Source organism: Marmota flaviventris, chromosome 5, assembly GCF_047511675.1.
Source record: "Marmota flaviventris isolate mMarFla1 chromosome 5, mMarFla1.hap1, whole genome shotgun sequence".
In the NCBI taxonomy this organism is placed as follows: domain Eukaryota; kingdom Metazoa; phylum Chordata; class Mammalia; order Rodentia; family Sciuridae; genus Marmota; species Marmota flaviventris.
In genome coordinates, this window is record NC_092502.1 from 4,546,935 (window position 1) to 4,567,044 (window position 20,110).

Genomic DNA, 20,110 nt, shown 5'->3' on the forward strand with positions numbered 1-20,110 from the left:
GGATTTTTTTTGGGGGGGGGATTTTTAAAAAAAACAGCTATTGGTTCCAACAATTCAGGACAGAAAATGATCAAGTGCAAGCATAAATTTTGCTTACATTCAAGCATGTCTCTTGGTAATTGGGACTGACTCAAAAGACAAAGATGAAGAAATTATGTATCTTAAGGAGGCTGATTCATAGTGGGGCGGGGAGCATGGGAGGAATAGAAAAACTCTAGATAGGGCAGAGGGATAGGAGGGGAAGATAGGGGGCATGGGGTTAGAAATGATAGTGGAATGTGATGGACATAATTATCCAAAGTACGTGTATGAAGACACGACTTGGTGTGAATATACTTTGTATACAATCAGAGTTATGAAAAATTTTGCTCTACATGTGTAATATGAATAGTAATGAATTCTGCTGTCATATATAAATAAAAAATTAATTTAAAAAAAGAAATTATATATCTAAGATAAAGTTGCTACATTGGCAGGCAAGGTGTGAAAATTAATCAAAACAAAGAATGTAAAATGGAAAGAATCAAGCCCCCTCTGTGGGTGTCTTTGAAAAGCCAATAGGGAAGGAAAATAATGTAGGAACTGAATAAGTTAGCTAGGAAAAATGAGAAAATGGACAAAATGCTATTCAGCTGTTTTACGTTTATCTGCCTCAAATCAAAGTGAGACTGGTCCTGGTCCAGAGATGATTGGAAGCAGTAGAGACTGGAAGAATCAGAGCAACCTGCAGCTAAAATTTTCTTTCCTCTATATCTAGTAGGCACCATAATGTAGAAGATACCTTAGCAGTCACTCAGATGAGCAACCTAGCATTTTTGACACATTGATTGTTAAGGACAGCTAATATTCTATGGTTTCATTGATTAAGATTTTTATTAATATTATTGTATTTCTCATTATTTTATTGGTGTGTTGCAGTGAAAATATGTTCCCAAATGTGTCAGGAAAGTACAGTACTCCTGAGAAAAATTCTAGATAGCAAATATCGTGTTCAACCAGCCCTTTCGTGAAAATATTTGAAAAGCTGTCTAGACTTGCCACATCAGATTCATTTTTTTTTAATTTTTATTGTTGGTTGTTCAAAACATTACATAGTTCTTGATATATCATATTTCACACTTTGATTCAAGTGGGTTATGAACTCCCATTTTTACCCCATATACAGATTGCAGAATCACATCAGTTACACATCCATTGATTTACATATTGCCATACTAGTGTCTGTTGTATTCTGCTGCCTTTCCTATCCTCTACTATCCCCCCTCCCCCTCCCTTCCCCTCCCCTCCCCTCTTCTCTCTCTACCCCCTCTACTATCATTCATTTCTCCCCCTTGTATTATTTTCCCCTTTCCCCTCACTTCCTCTTGTATGTAATTTTGTATAACCCTGAGGGTCTCCTTCCATTTCCATGCAATTTCCCTTCTCTCTCCCTTTCCCTCCCACCTCTCATCCCAGTTTAATGTTAATCTTCTTCTCATGCTCTTCATACCTACTCTGTTCTTAGTTACTCTCCTTATATCAAAGAAGACATTTGGCATTTGTTTTTTAGGGATTGGCTAGCTTCACTTAGCATAATCTACTCTAATGCCATCCATTTCCCTGCAAATTCTATGATTTTGTCATTTTTTAATGCAGAGTAATATTCCATTGTGTATAAATGCCACATTTTTTTTTTATCCATTCGTCTATTGAAGGGCATCTAGGTTGGTTCCACAGTCTTGTGAGCCACTTTCTTTCTTTGTTCATTTAATTAAAAGGGGTTCCATAAATCTCACTGAAAATTTTATACCCTCTGTATTTTTGGAAAAATTCCATCCAGTCAGGCCTGCATCAATTTTCAGGTGCACTACTGCCTTCTTATTATTCATCTCCATTCACGCACATTCCACCCATGGTCACATGCTTATCACATTGAGGTTGGTTTTGCTATTTATGCATATAGTGCACATATGACCATAATACCTCTCTAAAACATGGATTTCCAAGCATCTTAAATTTCTTAAGAATCTTTCTTAATACAAATTTTTCCTCACTATGTATTTTGATCCCTCTCTCTGCCTGAGATGTCCTCTGGCAGTTCTCCTTGCCAATCCCTATAGTCAGTCAGGCATGTTCCATTTAAGCCCTGTGTGTATGTACAGTCTCACATGCCCTCAGCATTTCCTCCCTCTGGCAGATAACCTCACTTTTGAAGTCTCCATTAATCTCTATCTCTAGAAAAGACATCATCCCTGGCCCCTATTTTCTCCTCTAGTTCTTACCACAAATTCAATTACAGGTGGAAATAAATAAAGCTTTTGACAGTATTATGATATAAAAGGAGTCCTCTCAAGTCCAGTAACTGATGAACTGGGTAGGAAAATGAATACTTTACAACTCACATGTTTATTACTCAGCACAAAAGTTGTAATCTGTCTGAGGTAGTCCCAAGGAAAGAAAACCATTTTATGTCAGGAATAACAGGCATAATCATGAATGTTTTGCAAGACAGAGGCAATTTTGATTGAAAAAAAAATATATGAGAAGAAATGGAACCTAATAAGAAAAATAATATGGAATTCATTCTATTAAGATGTAAATGCAATCATTTATTTGGAACACAATGAAGTACAATGGATTTTTAAAATTTAATAATTGAGGAAGAGATAGTAAAAGTGTGATGATTATAGTGTACATAGAAAAATTTTTTACTGTGAAATTTTCATTCAACTTGAATGGATCAAGTTGTGAGTTATTATAGGCATCATACATGGTGGATACCTAGTGTCTCCCCATGTGGTTTTCTGAAGTATTGGACCAGTAAAATTACTCTTCAATGACGTCAGTATGCATGGGGTTCAGAGATAACACATCCATAATTGCAGGTACTTGAGAGGCTGAGGCAGCCTCTCAGGTTTCCAGAAAACCCTGGAATTGAAAAACACCCTGTCTCCCAGGATAAAGACTTGGGATCTGAAGTAAGCATTATAGTATTTTCCAAGGATACACATGTTTTGGGGTAAAATACATAGGCCCACACACAAACAGCAATACAAATTTTACACATGATATATATTCTTCTAAAGTAAAACTTCAATAAAAATATAACTGGACAAATAAAATTATATGATTATTATTACTCTTCCTTTTTATAATTTGGATAATTTGTCTTTAGCATGAATTTTTAAGTACTTTAAGTTTATCTGTGCATTTGTCAGCAGAGTCAAATTTGTACAGATCATCTGAGGCAGAACAGAAGAGGCTTCATGATATGGATGCTAATGCACATCACCAGCAAAAGGTAGGCATATGTGTCAATTTAAATTCCTGGTCATTTTTTTTTCTTGCTTCCAGATGCCAATTGAAATGACCTACTACAATACTCTTTGAAACTCCAAACATAGTAATTAAATATTTAAGTACAGATAAGTTAACTGGTCATCAATATCAAAATAGCTTTAGCAATCAAGGTGCATGCCAGATAAACTTTATGCAAGCAATTGCACTAATATTTTCCAATAATGTTTGCATTTTCATCTGTGTGATAGCCTTAAATGGTGAATGATAAATTGGAGACTTATAAATATCACATATCAGGTGAAACTAGGAACATTCATAAATGCAATGACCACTGAACACATTCATGTAAAAATAGCTTCATTCCCAAAGGCTCAGTGTTTAATTTCACATTAGCTGTCACCCATGCCAAGGTTAAAGATGTCATTCTCCATGGATTTCTGTGTCTTTACTGAGGAAGATACCAGACTCAAATGAGACACAAAACTGCCTGTTAATGGAATTAGAATGATTCAGGATGGGTACTTTTCTGTTAATATACATATAATTTCTATTGATTTTATGTCCTTTCCCTTCAAGAAATCAATTCACTTATTAAACATATTTTTTCTTAGTATCTAGTTGTTGTTAGACCTAATGTATTTAGGATGTAATTATTGAGAAATTATGAAATTTGAGAGGTGTATTTTTCCTCTGTTCTCATGTTATCTGTGTTAATAGATGGTGGATTTCCATGCATTGGAATGGATTTCTGTTCCATAGTGTCTCGTAGGTACTTGTAGTGCGCAAGTTTCTCTTTGGGATGTTTCCTGGACAAGGTTTATAGATGAGGATCACATCTGAAAAATGAGCATGTTTAACATGTTACTTTCACTCACAAGTATCTCTGTAAGGGGAGAATATCACAGAGCCGCCATCACCCTGCCAGGGTAGTTTCCTGCTCAGAAAGTGTAAGCCACCTGGGAAAAAGAAAGTCTCAAATAATTAGTAAATAAATAAGAGACAGAGCCAGAAATTAAGTTTGAAAAGGAAAGCAGAGCTCCTGAAAAGTTCCCCAATCCCAGTAGAAGCTGGAACTGAACAACTAGAAAAAGGATCAAGTTGTTTATTTAAGGGAGAGTAGATCAAAGGCAGAGATAAGGTTTTAGCAGGAGAAATATTGCTTTTTGGTGTGTTAGGATTCTTGCAACAATGAAGTTGATTTGGCATCTTGACAGGCCACACCCAACTCTGAAAGGCTGTGTAGCTGTGTGGCTCCAGCGGGTCCACCCATCTCCAGTGCAATGCTGAACCTGACACAGCTTTCTGGTCAATTTGCTTCACACCAAGTTCACATTGGCTCCTGTCAGGAGAGAATAAACTCCAATAATGATCACAGCATAAACCAAAATATGTATCCACTGTACATAAAATATTATGTTTTAAATGATCTCCAGAACAGCACAAAATGAAGAGATGGAGTAGGAATAAAAAGGTTTACCTGCAAAAAAAAAATGTCCTAGTTATAATATAATTATTGGAGCATATTTCAAAAAAGTAAGTAGAGGGAAAGTGGTGAGAATAAGCAGAGTCAGAATAGGAGAAAAGGAAAAAATGCAATAAAAATGAGAAATGAAAATATTTAAAATGAGAATTAAAGTTGTCTCTGGCTAACAACAAAAATGAATGAATGGAATAAAACTCTCAAATAAATAGAGAAAAATAAATAACATGGAAAACTCATAAAAATTATCAAACAAAAATATCAAAAACAATAATATAAGAAGCTTGAGATTCTCTAATATTAACATAGTAGAAAAGAAGATATTTCTGTCCAGGATTTCTAATTTTACTCACACATAACTTTGGGGGTTTCTGGGAAACAAATATTATTCAACACTTTATTTGTTCTAGCTCCAAAAGGCCTAACCTGTTATTTGCATGAATAAGCTGAGCTTCTCTGCTCCTTTGTCTCTCACCACATACAGAGAATGCTGAGGGAACTTAGCAATTTCAAGGAGAATCTCACCATCATTACTTGTTAATCTACTCAGACATGTGGGTCTATCTAATGTGGAAACTTCCTGACACACACTCTGGTTCATGGAGCCTAGGGACCAGTATGTAATGCAGACCACCTGATGGATTTCTGAAGTCAGTGGTCTAAAGGTGGGCAAGATTCCATGTCTCTGAGGGGTTTCCTGGCAACTTATTTGAGCATGGCAGTCATAGCCTGCTTGCAGAATCTTTTGGGAACTGAAGGAACATACCATTGCACCTGACAATGCCCCAGCACTGCTGGATTCTTGCGTCACTTGAATTTTCAAAAAGCATTCTCCTTCACAATCATTATTCTAAACCACCTATTTAAACGCTATTCAACTAACTGTCCAACAGACACAACACATGTGTTCCTGATGAGAATTTTCAGCCCATTCCTATCACTATCCTGAGAACATATGAAGAGGGTGAACCTCCACCATTCTGTGTGGAGAGTTGGCTATGCATCTGGGAAGTTCAAACATGCAGTGGTTTCAGATCTTGCCCACAGAGTTACTACAATGGAACACTTCTTAAAGGAGTCTGACCTCAGGATTTTATTGTAATTCCCTGGATGGTGTCTACAATATCAGTATGGCAATAATATGGAGAAGAACTTGAAATGCCTCTCAGCTGAGTGGCTTGAACCTACATGGTGTGTATGCACATGTATGTTGTTTTACCTTGGCACTTGCTGTCACAGAAAATCAAACAACATGTTTCAGTGAAAGTGCCAGGAACTTTTAATCTTTAGGTGGACCACAGAACTAAAATGTAGCCGCCCAGAGCTATCAACAGATCTATGTCTCAGTTTCAGTTTTATACCACCCTAATACTTGTTGTGAGTACCTCCATTAACCACTGTCTGTGACAGAGGTCCATCTTATTAAAAAATAGGAATGAATTTTTTTTCTGAAATCTGGGAAAAAAGTATGGATAATGTGCATTGGGCAAAGAGGCTCTTGAATATTGCCTAGAATGTTTGGCAGTATTTTGAATACTGGTTGATTCACCTTAAAAAATTTAACTCCCTCCTTTGCTGAGAATGTTGTATTTGAACTGAGAGGAATCTACATTAATTTCCTATTTTTACTAAAATATTTTTCTTTATATACTTAAGGAGATTTTGCTGTTGTGCCTTTTGTATATTAGAATATTTTAGGGTGCTGAATTCATATAAAGAGTTGGGATTCATTTTGACAGAGTGGAGTACAATGAATAAGTATATTGCTACTTGTTCATTCCTACTTATTCAGTGCTAAGTATCTTTTTGGTTTTTTTAAATACATTTTACTGTTGGTGGGTATCAGAGTTAGTTCCATAACTTTATAATCTTGACTTTCAGTGCTAAAACAGCAACATTCATAAATCACATGTGCATTCTGGTTTTGGTACACACTGGGGTTCTGATCGAGGAGTAGAAAAGTTGGGTCATATGGCAGTCATATTCTTAGAATCCTGAGGAATCTCCAAAATGCTTTCTAGTGTGGAAGTCTTAATTTTCAGTCTGGCAGTATAGGATTGGTCTTTCCTGCTACATCCTGCACTGCATGTATTTTTTGACTACTTGATAAATGTCATTCTTACTGGGGACATCTGAAATATCAATTCAGATTTAAATGATATTTCTTTTTCATTGATTAAAAAATAAATTACAGTAGGATGCATTAAAACTGTTAATACACATGTACAGCACAATTTTTCATATTTCTGGTTGTATATAATGTATGTTGACACCAATTCACACATGTCTTCATACATGTACTTTGGATAATGATGTCTATCACTGTCTACCATCCTTACTAACTCCCTGCACCCTTCTTTTCCCTCCCATTCCTCTGCCTTATCTAGAGTTCATCTATTCCTCCCTTACTCCCCCTCCTATAGCAGCACAATTCACAATAGCTAAATTGTGGAGCCAATCTAAATGACCTTAGTAGATGAATGGAAAAAAAATGTGGCATATATACACAATGGAATTTTACTCAGCAATAAAAGAGAATAAAATCATGGTATGATGTTGACCAAATGTGATATATCTATGAACAATTTGTAATTCCTGATTTGAGAACTTCCTATTTCCTGCTTTTTGCCATTGCCTAATTGGGTTTGTGAGACTCTCTTCAACCCACTAGAGGGGGAATTCATTGCTTGCACATCACTAGTTTTCCCTGGCACTGTTGCCATCTATTTCTTCTATGAATGCACCTCTTGTTTTTTTTTTTTTTTTTTTTTTTTTTTTTTTTTTTTTTAATTTTTTATTGTTGGCTGTTCAAAACATTACATAGTTCTTGATATATCATATTTCACAATTTGATTCAAGTGGGTTATGAGCTCCCATTTTTACCCCATATACAGATTGCAGAATCACATCAGTTACACATCCATTGATTTACATATTGCCATACTAGTGTCTGTTGTATTCTGCTGCCTTTCCTATCCTCTACTATCCCCCCTCCCCTCCCCTCCCCTCCCCTCTTCTCTCTCTGCCCCCTCTACTGACATTCGTTTGTCCCCCTTGTATTATTTTTCCCCTTCCCCTCACTTCCTCTTGTATGTACTTTTGTATAACTCTGAGGGTCTCCTTCCATTTCCATGCATTTTCCCTTCTCTCTCCCTTTCCCTCCCACCTCTCATCCCTGTTTAATGTTAATCTTCTTCTCATGCTCTTTGACCCTACTCTGTTCTTAGTTACTCTCCTTATATCAAAGAAGACATTTGGCATTTGTTTTTTAGGGATTGGCTAGCTTCACTTAGCATAATCTGCTCTAATGCCATCCATTTCCCTGTAAATTCTATGATTTTGTCATTTTTTAATGCAGAGTAATACTCCATTGTGTATAAATGCCACATTTTTTTTATCCATTCATCCATTGAAGGGCATCTAGGTTGGTTCCACAGTCTAGCTATTGCGAATTGTGCTGCTATGAACATCGATGTAGCAGTGTCCCTGTAGCATGCTCTTTTTAGGTCTTTAGGGAATAGACCGAGAAGGGGAATAGCTGGGTCAAATGGTGGCTCCATTCCCAGCTTTCCAAGAAATCTCCATACTGCTTTCCAAATTGGCTGCACCAATTTGCAGTCCCACCAGCAATGTACAAGTGTACCCTTTTCCCCACATCCTCGCTAGCACTTGTTGTTGTTTGACTTCATAATGGCTGCCAATCTAACTGCTAAAAAGTTTTTTCTCAGCAAAAGATACAATAAGAGAGGTAAATAGAGAGCCTACATCCTGGGAACAAATCTTTACTCCTCACACTTCAGATAGAGCCCTAATTTCCAGAGTATACAAAGAACTCAAAAAATTAGACAATAAGAGAACAAACAACCCAATCAACAAATGGGCCAAGGACCTGAACAGACACTTCTCAGAGGAGGACATACAATCAATCAACAAGTACATGAAAAAATGCTCACCATCTCTAGCAGTCAGAGAAATGCAAATCAAAACCACCCTAAGATACCATCGCACCTCTTGTTTTTAAAGCCATGATTTCTGTGTTGCCCACAGAGGTACTACAATAGAACACTTCTCAAAGGTGTTTGCCCTCAGGATTTTATTGTAATTTCCAGGATGGTGTCTACAATATCAGTGTGGTGATAATATGGAAAAGAACTTGAAATGCCTGTCATCTGAGTGGCTTGACCCTACATGGTGTGTAGGCACATGTGTGTTCATCTGGTCACTGATTCCTGTTGAGAGTCCCCAGTATTTCCACACAGGCTGTCTTATTCATTATGCAGATTCATCAGTTTTTCTGGTTCAAAACTTTGAAAGTAGTCAGTCAAGAAACTCAGTGTGATGCTGTGCTACTGCCTTACTGTTTTGAAATTCCTTTTAGTTCCTTCTTCAATGAAAAGTATTGCATACTCTAACCAAATTGAGTGTGCTTCTTTGTTCACATAAAATATGCACTATATATACAACCAGAGATATGAAAAATTGTGCTCTTTATGTGTAATATGAATTGTAATCATTCTGCTGTCATATGTAACAAGTTAGAATACAAAATAGATACATTCTCTTATTGACTCTCTCTTCTTTTAGTACTCAATCAGGTAAATATTTGGAAGTTTCTGAAGTCTCAAATGAAACAAGTCCAAGAGTATTTTCTTCCTACTGGAGGTGACCCATTGGAAGGGTCTTATCATAACAAGTATCATATAAATCAATAAAACAATTGGCCCTTCATTGTTAGAAATACTGAATCTGTAAAACATGAAATCTAATTCACAAAAGCATTTTAAATAAATTTTCAACTCTGTTTTTAGATTTGAGTAAGAATGCAGAGCTTACTAATTAAACACTGATGTTAGTTGTTTTGGATATATGTATATCAGTGAGTTTGGTGTAAGAGAATACATTTCCTCTTTCATTCTTCCTGATGTTCCCCATCAGTAGCCAGATGAAGAGAGGAGCTCAGCTTCATCAAGACAGCATGTGAAATTGTGTCTTATATGGAAATATTGTTGCAGAAAATGTAATGGTGCAATCTGCAATTGCAATGTCTTCCTAAGTATAAATATAATGATGGTCAGAGAGGGATGCAGAAAGCTATATGAAACTTATTATTGTCATTATTTTTACCAGAGTGATTCTGAGAAACATCAAAAGGTGTGTGCTGCTTGTGGGTCCAGGATATTTGAACCAAGCACAAAGACAATAAATGGACATGGACAAGGTAAGAACCATATAGAATACAAAATACATTGTAAAGGGCATTGCCAAAAAATATGAGCACTGGCATACAGTACTTGTTAAAGAAATATGTCTATTAAAATAAATAGTAGGGTTAAATAAATATAAGAAATGGTGTATTTCATTACTTTTCAGCCACAGGTTGAATTGAATGTATTGCTTAAGGAATTGCATTGTGAATTGCATTTGACACATGCTTCTCTCACAGGTAAATCTGAAATAAGGAAAATAACAGAAGAAGAGGGAGTGAAGACTGAGAAAGGCAGTAAGTACACATAGTAAAAAAAATAGAAAGAATAAATGGTAGTCAGGATAGGGTAGGAAATTTCAACAACACTTGAAAAGGGAAAAGAACAGGGTTTTCAAAATGTGGGAAGAATTTGCATGTTTCCATTCCCAAAGTTGAGTGAAGGGGAAAGTAAAACTTTCCCACCCTTTTTGACTTATTCACAGTTGGGAATAAATTGAGGAGTGAATACCTGTTGCCACAGAGCTAAGTTCAGTTACCCCAAATGATTTAATGACATATAATATGTTGATACAGCCTAGGGCAAAATGATAGTGCAGAAACACCAAATGTAAAAGTAGAAAGAAGTATGAATGGTAATTAAGCATGTCCAAAATCCACAGATATCTAATCTAAAATTAATAATGAAAAATTATCAATGAAGATATTACACATCCTTATGAATTTTAATTTGTGGGGACATTTTAGGGAGGAATCCACAGATACATTGAAATTAACTTAGACGAATTTGAAGATGACAAATTTCACACGGGAACTCTGCAACTATAAGGAATCATCCTTTGGGCACCATCTTGAAACTCTTGCTTCTACTTGTCCATTAGAATCTAAGGTGATTCCAATGATTCTGATGTATAAACAACATGATTTGGATCTGTGCATTGTATCTCCTTTTGGGAAATATGCAAGAATTGCTATTGATTCCTACAGTTTGAGGACACAACCGGATCAAGTGCAATCATAAATCTGGCTTTCATTCTGAGCATGTCTCTTGAGATGTGCAAAGGACATAGGACTAAGATGAAGAAATGATATTTCTAAGATAAATCTGTTACTTTGGCAGGCAACAAATAGTGGCAAAGATCCATATAAAGGGTGTAAAATGGAAAAAGGGAAGCTCCCACTTTATGGATTTTTTGGAAAAACTAAAGGGAAAGTGAGGGGGGAGGAAATAGCATTTAGGTAGAAAATAGAAGTAAATGGAGAGAATTCTAGTCAGCTCTCTTCAGTTTGTCTGCTTTCAAGTCAAAATCTGGTGCTAAGATGATAAGAACGAGTAGCAGCTGGAAGAATCAGGGTACCCTACAGCTACCAATTTCTCCCCTTCTTATTTAGTAGGCACCACATTGTGTGAGGTATTTGTATGTGTCATTCAGAGTAGCAACATTGCATTTTTTTAAGGATTCTTTACTTTAAAGAAGTCTAATATTTTCATCTATACATTTCTTATTAACATCCTTAATATTTTGCTTTCATCATTATTTTATTGATTTTTGTGAGAAACCATGTCCCTGGACATGACAGGAATGCACCGTATTACTGAGAAAAATTCTGAACTCTAGAAAGCAGATAGATGTTGGGATGATCTGGGACTTGTGTGCAATTCCTTAAAAAGCTGTCTACATATGCCACACCAGACTCAAATTTTAACCAGAAACTTTTATTCAGTTTACTCCTCAAACACTAACACTATTACTCTTAATGTATTTACCGATTTCTTTAAAACACAATGGTTTATTGATATCTGATAACTCTTTAAGTTTTCAAAACAATTTGTCTTTGGGTTGGCCTTGTCTGAATCCTTTGAGCCTTATCATACATCTTTTTTTTTTCCATACATGTTATATCACTTTCTTCATACAAGAGAGGAAATATAAAACTGATGTTGGTTAAACGAGTGGATAAAGGAAAAGATGACACACCAGTTTCCCACATGGGTATGAACAAACATTGAGATGGTGTTAGCTGATGCTCTCAGCACATATATCTGAGCTAATTATAGCTCAGAAAACTCTCCATGATGAGCAAACAATTATATCTTCCCTGGGAATTTCATAACAATTTTGGAATTATTAATTATAAGGCAAATGAAGATTAGGAAACATAATAAAATGTATTAAATGATTCTGGTAAGATTCACTAAAGATTTGCACTGCCACATTTTTAACTCAGCTTTGACACTGAATTTCTCAGGCTTCTTCTTTCCTCCTCTGACTACAGATCATTCTGCATCTTGACACTGGTATATATACCTATGTCTTTCTATAATTGGTCATTCCAAAAATGATTTTTCCTTTAAAACTCAACTGTGTAAATATTACTGAGCCCATATTCCTGATTTTGTTTAAGTACTTTGAGTCTTGTGGCTTTACTCAACACACATATTTAATTCATTTTACTGCTTTTATTGGCCCTTTTTTGCACATAGATATCCATTTGTTGGAGTACAGTTTTCCAGAAATTTTGACTAAGAGTTGTAAATCAAATATATACTTGCATATACCAAAGAAACATTTGCTCATATTTCTTTGACACGGTTTGTTTGTTCCTATTCTTCTCAATGCTGGGCACTGAACAGGATCCTTTTACATGCTAAGCAGTGATCTCCCACTGAACCTCTCCCACAGACCTCTCTCATTTTCTGGTGTGTTTCATATATCCAAGATTCAGAAAATTGCCCACCTTCTTCCTAAAGGAGTTTCCTGAACATAGGAAGATGTTACCGTAAGAAAGACTACTTGGTAAAGAAAATCAACATTCACATTAGCTGTACTTTACTGCACTTCTTATTTGAAATCTTTGTAACTGTGAGGTAAAAAACCATACATTCCTGTGGCCTACCTTTTTTCTTTGTTCATGTCATTAATCTTCATTGTAAAAAGGTCACTGACAATTTTCTATCCTCTGTATTTCTGGAAATATTCCCTCCATTCAGGCTGGCATCAACTTGCTAATGCACTTATTGCCTTCTCATTATTCATCTCCATTCATGCACAGGTCCTTCTTCATCATCACCTGCTCATAGCACTGAGGATGGTCCTGTTATTTATGCATATACTGCACATATGACCATTGTCCCTCTTTAGAACATGAATGTCCAAGCATCTTAACTTTCCTAGGAATCTTTCATAATGTAAATTTTGCCTCAGTCTCTATCTTGTTCCCTCTATCTGCCTGCACTGTCCTCTTGCTCTTCTCTCACCAATCCCTAAATCATCATAAAACATGTTCCTATTTAAACCCTGTCTCTATGTACAGCCTTTCAGCTCTGAGTATTTCTAGCCTCTGGTAGGTAATCTCACTTCTGAAGTCTCCACTATCTCCATCTCTAGAATATAAATCATCGCTAGCACCTGTTTTCTAAGGCTCTTATCACAAACTCAACTGTGGTGGAAATTAATAAAAATGCTGACTGCAACATAATATAAAAGTAGTCCACTCAAGTCCAGGAAATGAGGAAGTAGACAGGAAAATGAATACTTTACAGGTCACATGTTTATTACCCAGTTTGGAAGCTATAAAATGTCTGTTGAAGCCCCAGCAAAAGAAAAAAGACTTTACATCAGGAATAACAGCAATAATCATAGATGCTTCACAAGTCAGACTGATTCCTAATAGTAAAAATGAAAAGAAACAAAACAAATTTTTAAAAACTATGAAATTTGTTGATAAAGATGTAAATGTGATCACTTTTGCAAGATATCACAAATGATGTACAATGGACATTTTTAAATATAATATGTAAAAGAAGAGATAGTAAAAATTCTGATGCCTCCTATTTCCATAGAAATATAATTTTTTCTCTGTGAAATTCACTTTCACCTAAAGTAGATCAACCTGTGAGTTATTTTAGCATTGTACATAGTGACACAGGGTATGACCCCAATTGGTGCTCTGATGCATTGATCACTAAAATTATTACTAATTGATATCAATATGTACTAGCTTCAGAGGGACACGTCTATAATTGCAGGTACTTAAAAGGCTGAGGACAGATCCCTGTCAGGTTTCAAGCCAACTTTGGTACTTACAGACGCCCTGTCTCCAAATATTAAGACAGGGAATTTGATATAAATGCAATAGTTCTTGCCAAGGATATACATGTTCCTGGATAAAATACCCAGGCCTTCATGCAAACAAAATAAAAATTTCAAACATGAGATTTATTCACCTAAAATTAAGCTTGATTGAAACTGTATTTTGAGGAAAGTAAAATGATAGGACTATTACTACTGTTCCTTTTTACTTGGATTAATTGCCATTCACATTATTTTCTAAGTAGTTTAAAAATTTGTGCATTTTTCAGCAGAGTCCCATTTGGGCAAGATATGCCAAGAAGAGCAACAGAGACTTGAAGGTTCTGGGCACAGCAAACAACAAGTATGTACATGTGTCAAATTCCAAATTACTTCTATTTTTCTCATTCTCAGTAGATCAATTAGGCCAAGTGAATTGAACTCATAGAACACTCTTTGGGGATCCAAACATCACAAATTAATATTTAAGTGTAAAGATGTTAACAGATCATTAATATAAAAATAGCTTTAGAAATCAAGGTGATTACAGGTAAGCTTTATATTAGCAGTGTTCCTATATTTTTGAAGAATGTTTGTGTTTGCATCTGTGCACCATCCATAAGTGGAGGGTGATAACTTGGAGACTTAGAAATAACCATTTGAAACCAGGAACACATGAAAGGCAATGACTCACTGAATCCATTCATGGAAAAAACATCTTCATTCCCAAAGGCTTAACATTTAATTTCACATTACCTGTCATCTAGGCCAAGGTTTCCAGTGTCTCCATTGAGGAAGGGAACAGGCTCCAATCAGAAACAAAACTCTCTCCTTATGGGATGAGAACACCTCAGGATGGGTATTGTTCTGCTAATGTACAAACAATACTTGTTTCCTATCCATTGTCTGCAAGAAATCAATAAAATTATGAAAATGTTTACTTTACCTCTTTATGTGAGGTTAGACCAAAGATTTTGGATGCTATTTTTGGGAAATTATGAAATTCTGAAGGGTTGTTTTCCTCCTGTTCTCATATGATCTGTGTTACTATGTAAAGGACTTACATGCATTTGCATGGGTTCTCATCCACATTTACATGTGGGTCCTTGTAGTGTTCAAGATTCTCTTTGGGATGTGTCCATAGCAGGAATTATATCTGAGTATCAGGTTTGAAAACCAGCATTTTCCACATGCCAGTTTCACTCACAGGTATTTCTGTGATAGTAGACAATAAACTCCCAACAATGATCACAGTTCATAGAAAAACACAACTGTAAATAAAATGTATTTTTAAAATCATCTCTAGAACACGACAAAAGGAAGAGATGAAGTAGGAAACAACAATGTTTACCTGGAAAATCAAAAGGGCCTTGGTTATAATACAATTATTAGAACTTCTGTTAAAAATGAAGGAAAGTTGGGCTGGGGATGTGGCTCAAGCGGTAGCACTCTTGCCTGGCATTCGTGTGGCCCAGGTTCGATCCTCAGCACCACATACAAACAAAGATGTTGTGTCCACCAAAAACTAAAAAATAAATATTAAAACTCTCTCTCTCTCTCTCTCTCTCTCTCTCTCTCTCTCTCTCTCTCTCGTTGAAAAGAAAAATTAAAATGAGAACTAAACTGGCCACTTCATAGTGAATGCACAGCCCCCCGCCCACACACACACACACACACACACACACACACACAGAGTAATGGAATTAAATTTTAAGAAAAAAAAATAAGATTGATGGTGAAAAACTAAATAAGGTGAAAACTCTATACCAATAGCAGACAAAAATATATCAAGAACAACAACAGCAAAAGCTTCAGATTTCCCTTATACTAACATTATAGAAGATAGTTTGTCCAGGATTTCTAATTTTAGAAACCTACTTTGGCAGGTTTCTGGGAAACAAAAATAATCCAGCTCTTTCATTATTTGCTCTAGCCCCAAAAGGCCTAACCTGCTATTGGCATGAATAAGCTGAGCTCATAGACTCCTTGGTTCCCCACCTCACCCAGAGAAATGAGGGAACTCTACAATTTGAAGAAAATCCTCACCCTTAGTACTTGTTCATATACACAGGGCTGTGGACCCATCTAACATGGAAACTGACAAACACTCTGGCCCTTGAACCCTGGGAACTACTCAGTAATGCAGACTCCAAGGATGGACTCCTATAATCAGTGATGTAGAGGTGGGCAAGAGTCCATATCTCTGTGGGGTTTTCTTACAACCTATTGGAGAAGAGCAGGCATGATCTACTTGCAGAATCTGTGATTTCCTCTGGGAACTGAAGGCAAACACCATTACACCTTATAATGCCCCAGCACTACTGCATTCTTCTGTCACTTGAATTTTCAAAAAGCACTTCTCCTTCACTGTCATTATTCTAAACAACCATTTCAAGAGATAGTGTTCTGTGGATCTCTACTCAAAATAACTATCCAACAGACACAACGCATGTATTCCTGGTGAGAGATTCCATCCCACTCTAATTATCACTATCCTGACACCATTAGATCAGGGTAAACTTCTACCATTCTGTAAGGAGACTAGATTCTGTGTTTTGAAGTTGGAAGACCTGCAGTGGTTTCCGATCCAGCACACAGGGTCACTACAATGGGACTCTTCTCCAAGGTGTGTGCCCTGAGGATTTTATTGTAATCCCCAGGAGACTTTCTGTAAGCACCAGTGTGTTGGAAATATGAACAAGTCTCCAGATGCATCTCAGCTGAGATTGTTTACCATCCCTGGTGTGGCTGTTGATTTGTGCTTTTAGAATGAGGATTCTTAGAGCTTCAAACAACACATTTCAATGAAAGTACCATGACTTTTTAGTCTTTGTCAGACCACAGGTCCAAGCTGCAGCTATGCAGAGCTCTCAGCAGATCTGGTCTCAGATTCTTTTTAAAACCCATTTTAATTCTTCTTTTGGGTGCCTCCTAACCATTGTTTTGTGCCATGGTTTCATCTGATAGAAGTTGAAATAGGAATGTATGTTTTTTCAGTTATCCCAGGAAAAAAGCCTCTGTGAGGTAACCAGAGTGAAAAAGATCCTGCACTCACCATCTAATTCTGCCTAGGAATTTGGGCAGTATTTTGAACTTTGTTTGAAAACCATGCAAAAATCCAAGTCTCTCCTTTGCTGAAAATGTTGTATTTGAGTTGAAAGGAGTCTATATTAGCTTCCTATTTTCTCTCTAAAATAATTTTTATACATTTAAGAAGATCTTGCTGCTATAACTTTTATATGTTTGAAAGATTTAAGGCAGTATTTTAATACACAATATGAGGAATCATTTTGCCATAATGATTTATCAAGAATAACTAAATTGCTAAAAATCAGTGCTGAAGAGGCTGTGGTTATGGCTCAGTGGTAGAGCACTCACCTCGCAAGTGCAAGGCCCTGGGATCAATCCTCAACACCAGATATAAATAAATAAATAAATAAATAAAAGTTATTGTGTACAACTACCAAAAATAAATATTTAAAAAATCAGTGCTGAAAATTCCATGTGTTTTCTTTAATCCATTCTTTGTTGGTGGGTATCAATTAGTTCTATAACTCTATAAATGTGACTTTCAGTGCTAAAATTGAAGTTCATATATCACGTGTGCATTCTGATTCATACATTGGGATTAATTGGAAGGAGTGGGAAAGCTGGATTGTATTCCTAGAATCTAAAGGAATCTCCGTAATGCTTTCCAATGTGGAGGTCTTAATTTTCAGTCTGGCAGTGTAGGATTGGACTTTCCTGCCACATCCTGAACTGCACTTATTATTGGAATACTTGAAAAATGTCATTCTGATTGGGGGCATCTGAAATGCCAATGAAGTTTGGAATGGTATTTCCTTGAATTCTAGTGGGCATTTTGTAATTCCTGATTTAAGAACTATGTATCTCTTGCTTTTCCCATTGTTTAATTGGGTTAGTGAGATTCTCCTCAGCCTTCAAAAGGAGAGATTCATTACTTGTGCTCTGCTACTTTTTCCTGGCAATGCTGCAGTGTATTTCTTCAATGAATGCATTTCTTTTTGAAAAAAATCCATGAATTCTGTATTTCATCTCATCACTGGTTCTCTGTTGTGGCTTTCCAGCATTTCCAAACAGCCTGACTTATTCATTATGTAGCCATACACCAGTTTTTCTGGCTCAAATCTCTGAAAATACTCAGTCATTAAATAGTGTATTCCTTCCATGGAATTCCAAGACTTTCTTCAATGAAGATGTTTGCATACTCTACCCAAATGCAGTGTTTTCCTTTGTCCACATTAATTGTAGACATATTTTCGTTCCAAATTTCTCTTCCTTGAAAATGAAATTTTCATAAAGTAAATACTTTGCTGAAACATATTAATTTTTGGAAGATTCTATGACTCAAATTAAACAATTCCAAGCATATTTTCTTCCTACTTGACGTGACACATTTGAAAGTCTCTATCACATGAAATATCACATTTTGACATTAAGTATTTAACCCTCACAGGCTGCAGTTGTGGCTTAGTGATAAGACTGTTTTCCTTGCATGTGTGAAACCCAGGATTTGATTCAGCATCACATAAAAATAAATCAATCAAATAAATGAATCATGCCCAACCACAAGCAAAATTTTTAAAAAATTAAATTTAACCATCCTATGTCTAAAATTTCAAATCTATATAACATCAAGTTCCAGTCTCAAAAGAGTTTTGATTGTTTTCTACTGTGTTCTTAGTTTTGTTGGGAGAATGCACACATTGCTAGTTAAGCACTGATGTGAGATGTTTTGAGTATATGAGTATCAGTGATTGTTGTCAGAGAACACATTTCCTCTTTCATTTTTCCTAGTTTTATCCTATGGGTAGCTAGATGAAGAGAAGAGCTCAGCTTCATTGGGGCTGCATAAGATCATGCCTCATAAGGAAATATTGTTTCACTAAGTGTAATGGTCTAATCTCCAATTCAAAGACTGCACAAATGTAAATATGGGGATGTGCAAAGAGTGATGATATTATCTATATGTAACTCATTTTGTCATTATTATTACCAGAGTGATTCTGAGAAACATCAGGAGATGTGTGCTGCTTCTGAATCTGTTGAGATCAATGCAAGCACAAAAAAGGGTATAAATGAACTTGTAAAAGGTAAGAACCACATAGAAGACTAAATACATTGGAAAGAATATGGCCAAGAAATATGAGCACTGGTAAATACTAATTGTGCAAGACATGTGCATATTAAATAAGTAGTAAAGTTTAAGAAAAAAATGTAAGAAGTGGAGTATCTCATTAGGTTTCAGCCACAGGTTAAATTGGATGTATAGATAAAGGTACTGAACTGTGAGTTGCATTGAGACATACTTTTATCACAGGGAAATTTAAATAAGGAAAAGGTCATAAAAAAGAGGGAATTAAGACTGATGAAGGTAGTGAGTACACATCATCAAAAAGAATAAAAGTAAAGAAGAACAAGTGGTACTCAGGAGAGGGTAGGAAATCCCAACAACATGTGAGAAGGGAAAAGAACAGGGTTTTCAAAATGGGGGAAGAATTTGTGTGTTTCCAGTTCCAAAGTTGAATGATGGAGAGGATTTAACTTTTTCACTCTTCTGACTTACTCACAGTTGGGAATGAATTGAGAAGTGAAGACCTGTTTCCACAGAGCAAAGTTCACTTACCCTAATGATTAGGCAGGTGTACAAGTTAATGACATGCAACATGTTGCTACTCACTAGGGCAAAATTTTAGGGCAGAAACAGCAAATGGATTAGTTGAAAAAATTAGGAATTGTTATTGGGCATTTTCCAAATCCACAGGTATCTAAAATTAACTTTGGAAAGCTTACAGATTCTTCTAAACTTTATTTTGAGGGATGAATCCAGAGCTACATTCAAATTAACCTAGAGGAATTAGAAGCTGACAAATTTCACACTGTCACTCTGCAACGGTTAGGAATCATCTCTTAGTGACCATGTTCAAAATCTTGTTGTGAGTCAGCAGGTCATAGCTTCTATATGTTCATTATAGTCTATGGTGATTCAAATGATCCTGGTCTGTAGAAAAAATGATTTGGAGCTGTGCATTGGATATCCTTTTGGGAACTATG

The 20,110-nt window shown here is 36.0% G+C and overlaps 1 protein-coding gene across 1 annotated transcript in view; it reads left to right on the forward strand.

Annotated features, from left to right (window-relative positions):
- The window catches only part of LOC139705838 (titin homolog), a 128,834-nt gene extending 109,147 nt beyond the window's left edge, over window positions 1-19,687 (forward strand). The window contains exons 51-58 of the mRNA XM_071612740.1: window positions 2,865-2,957; window positions 3,155-3,280; window positions 9,887-9,977; window positions 10,203-10,259; window positions 14,326-14,399; window positions 14,803-14,910; window positions 19,056-19,149; window positions 19,629-19,687. Coding sequence (XP_071468841.1) covers window positions 2,865-2,957; window positions 3,155-3,280; window positions 9,887-9,977; window positions 10,203-10,259; window positions 14,326-14,399; window positions 14,803-14,910; window positions 19,056-19,149; window positions 19,629-19,687 — 702 coding nt within the window. The remainder of the gene's footprint in view (window positions 1-2,864; window positions 2,958-3,154; window positions 3,281-9,886; window positions 9,978-10,202; window positions 10,260-14,325; window positions 14,400-14,802; window positions 14,911-19,055; window positions 19,150-19,628) is intronic.
- The last annotated feature ends 423 nt before the right edge of the window (window positions 19,688-20,110 follow it).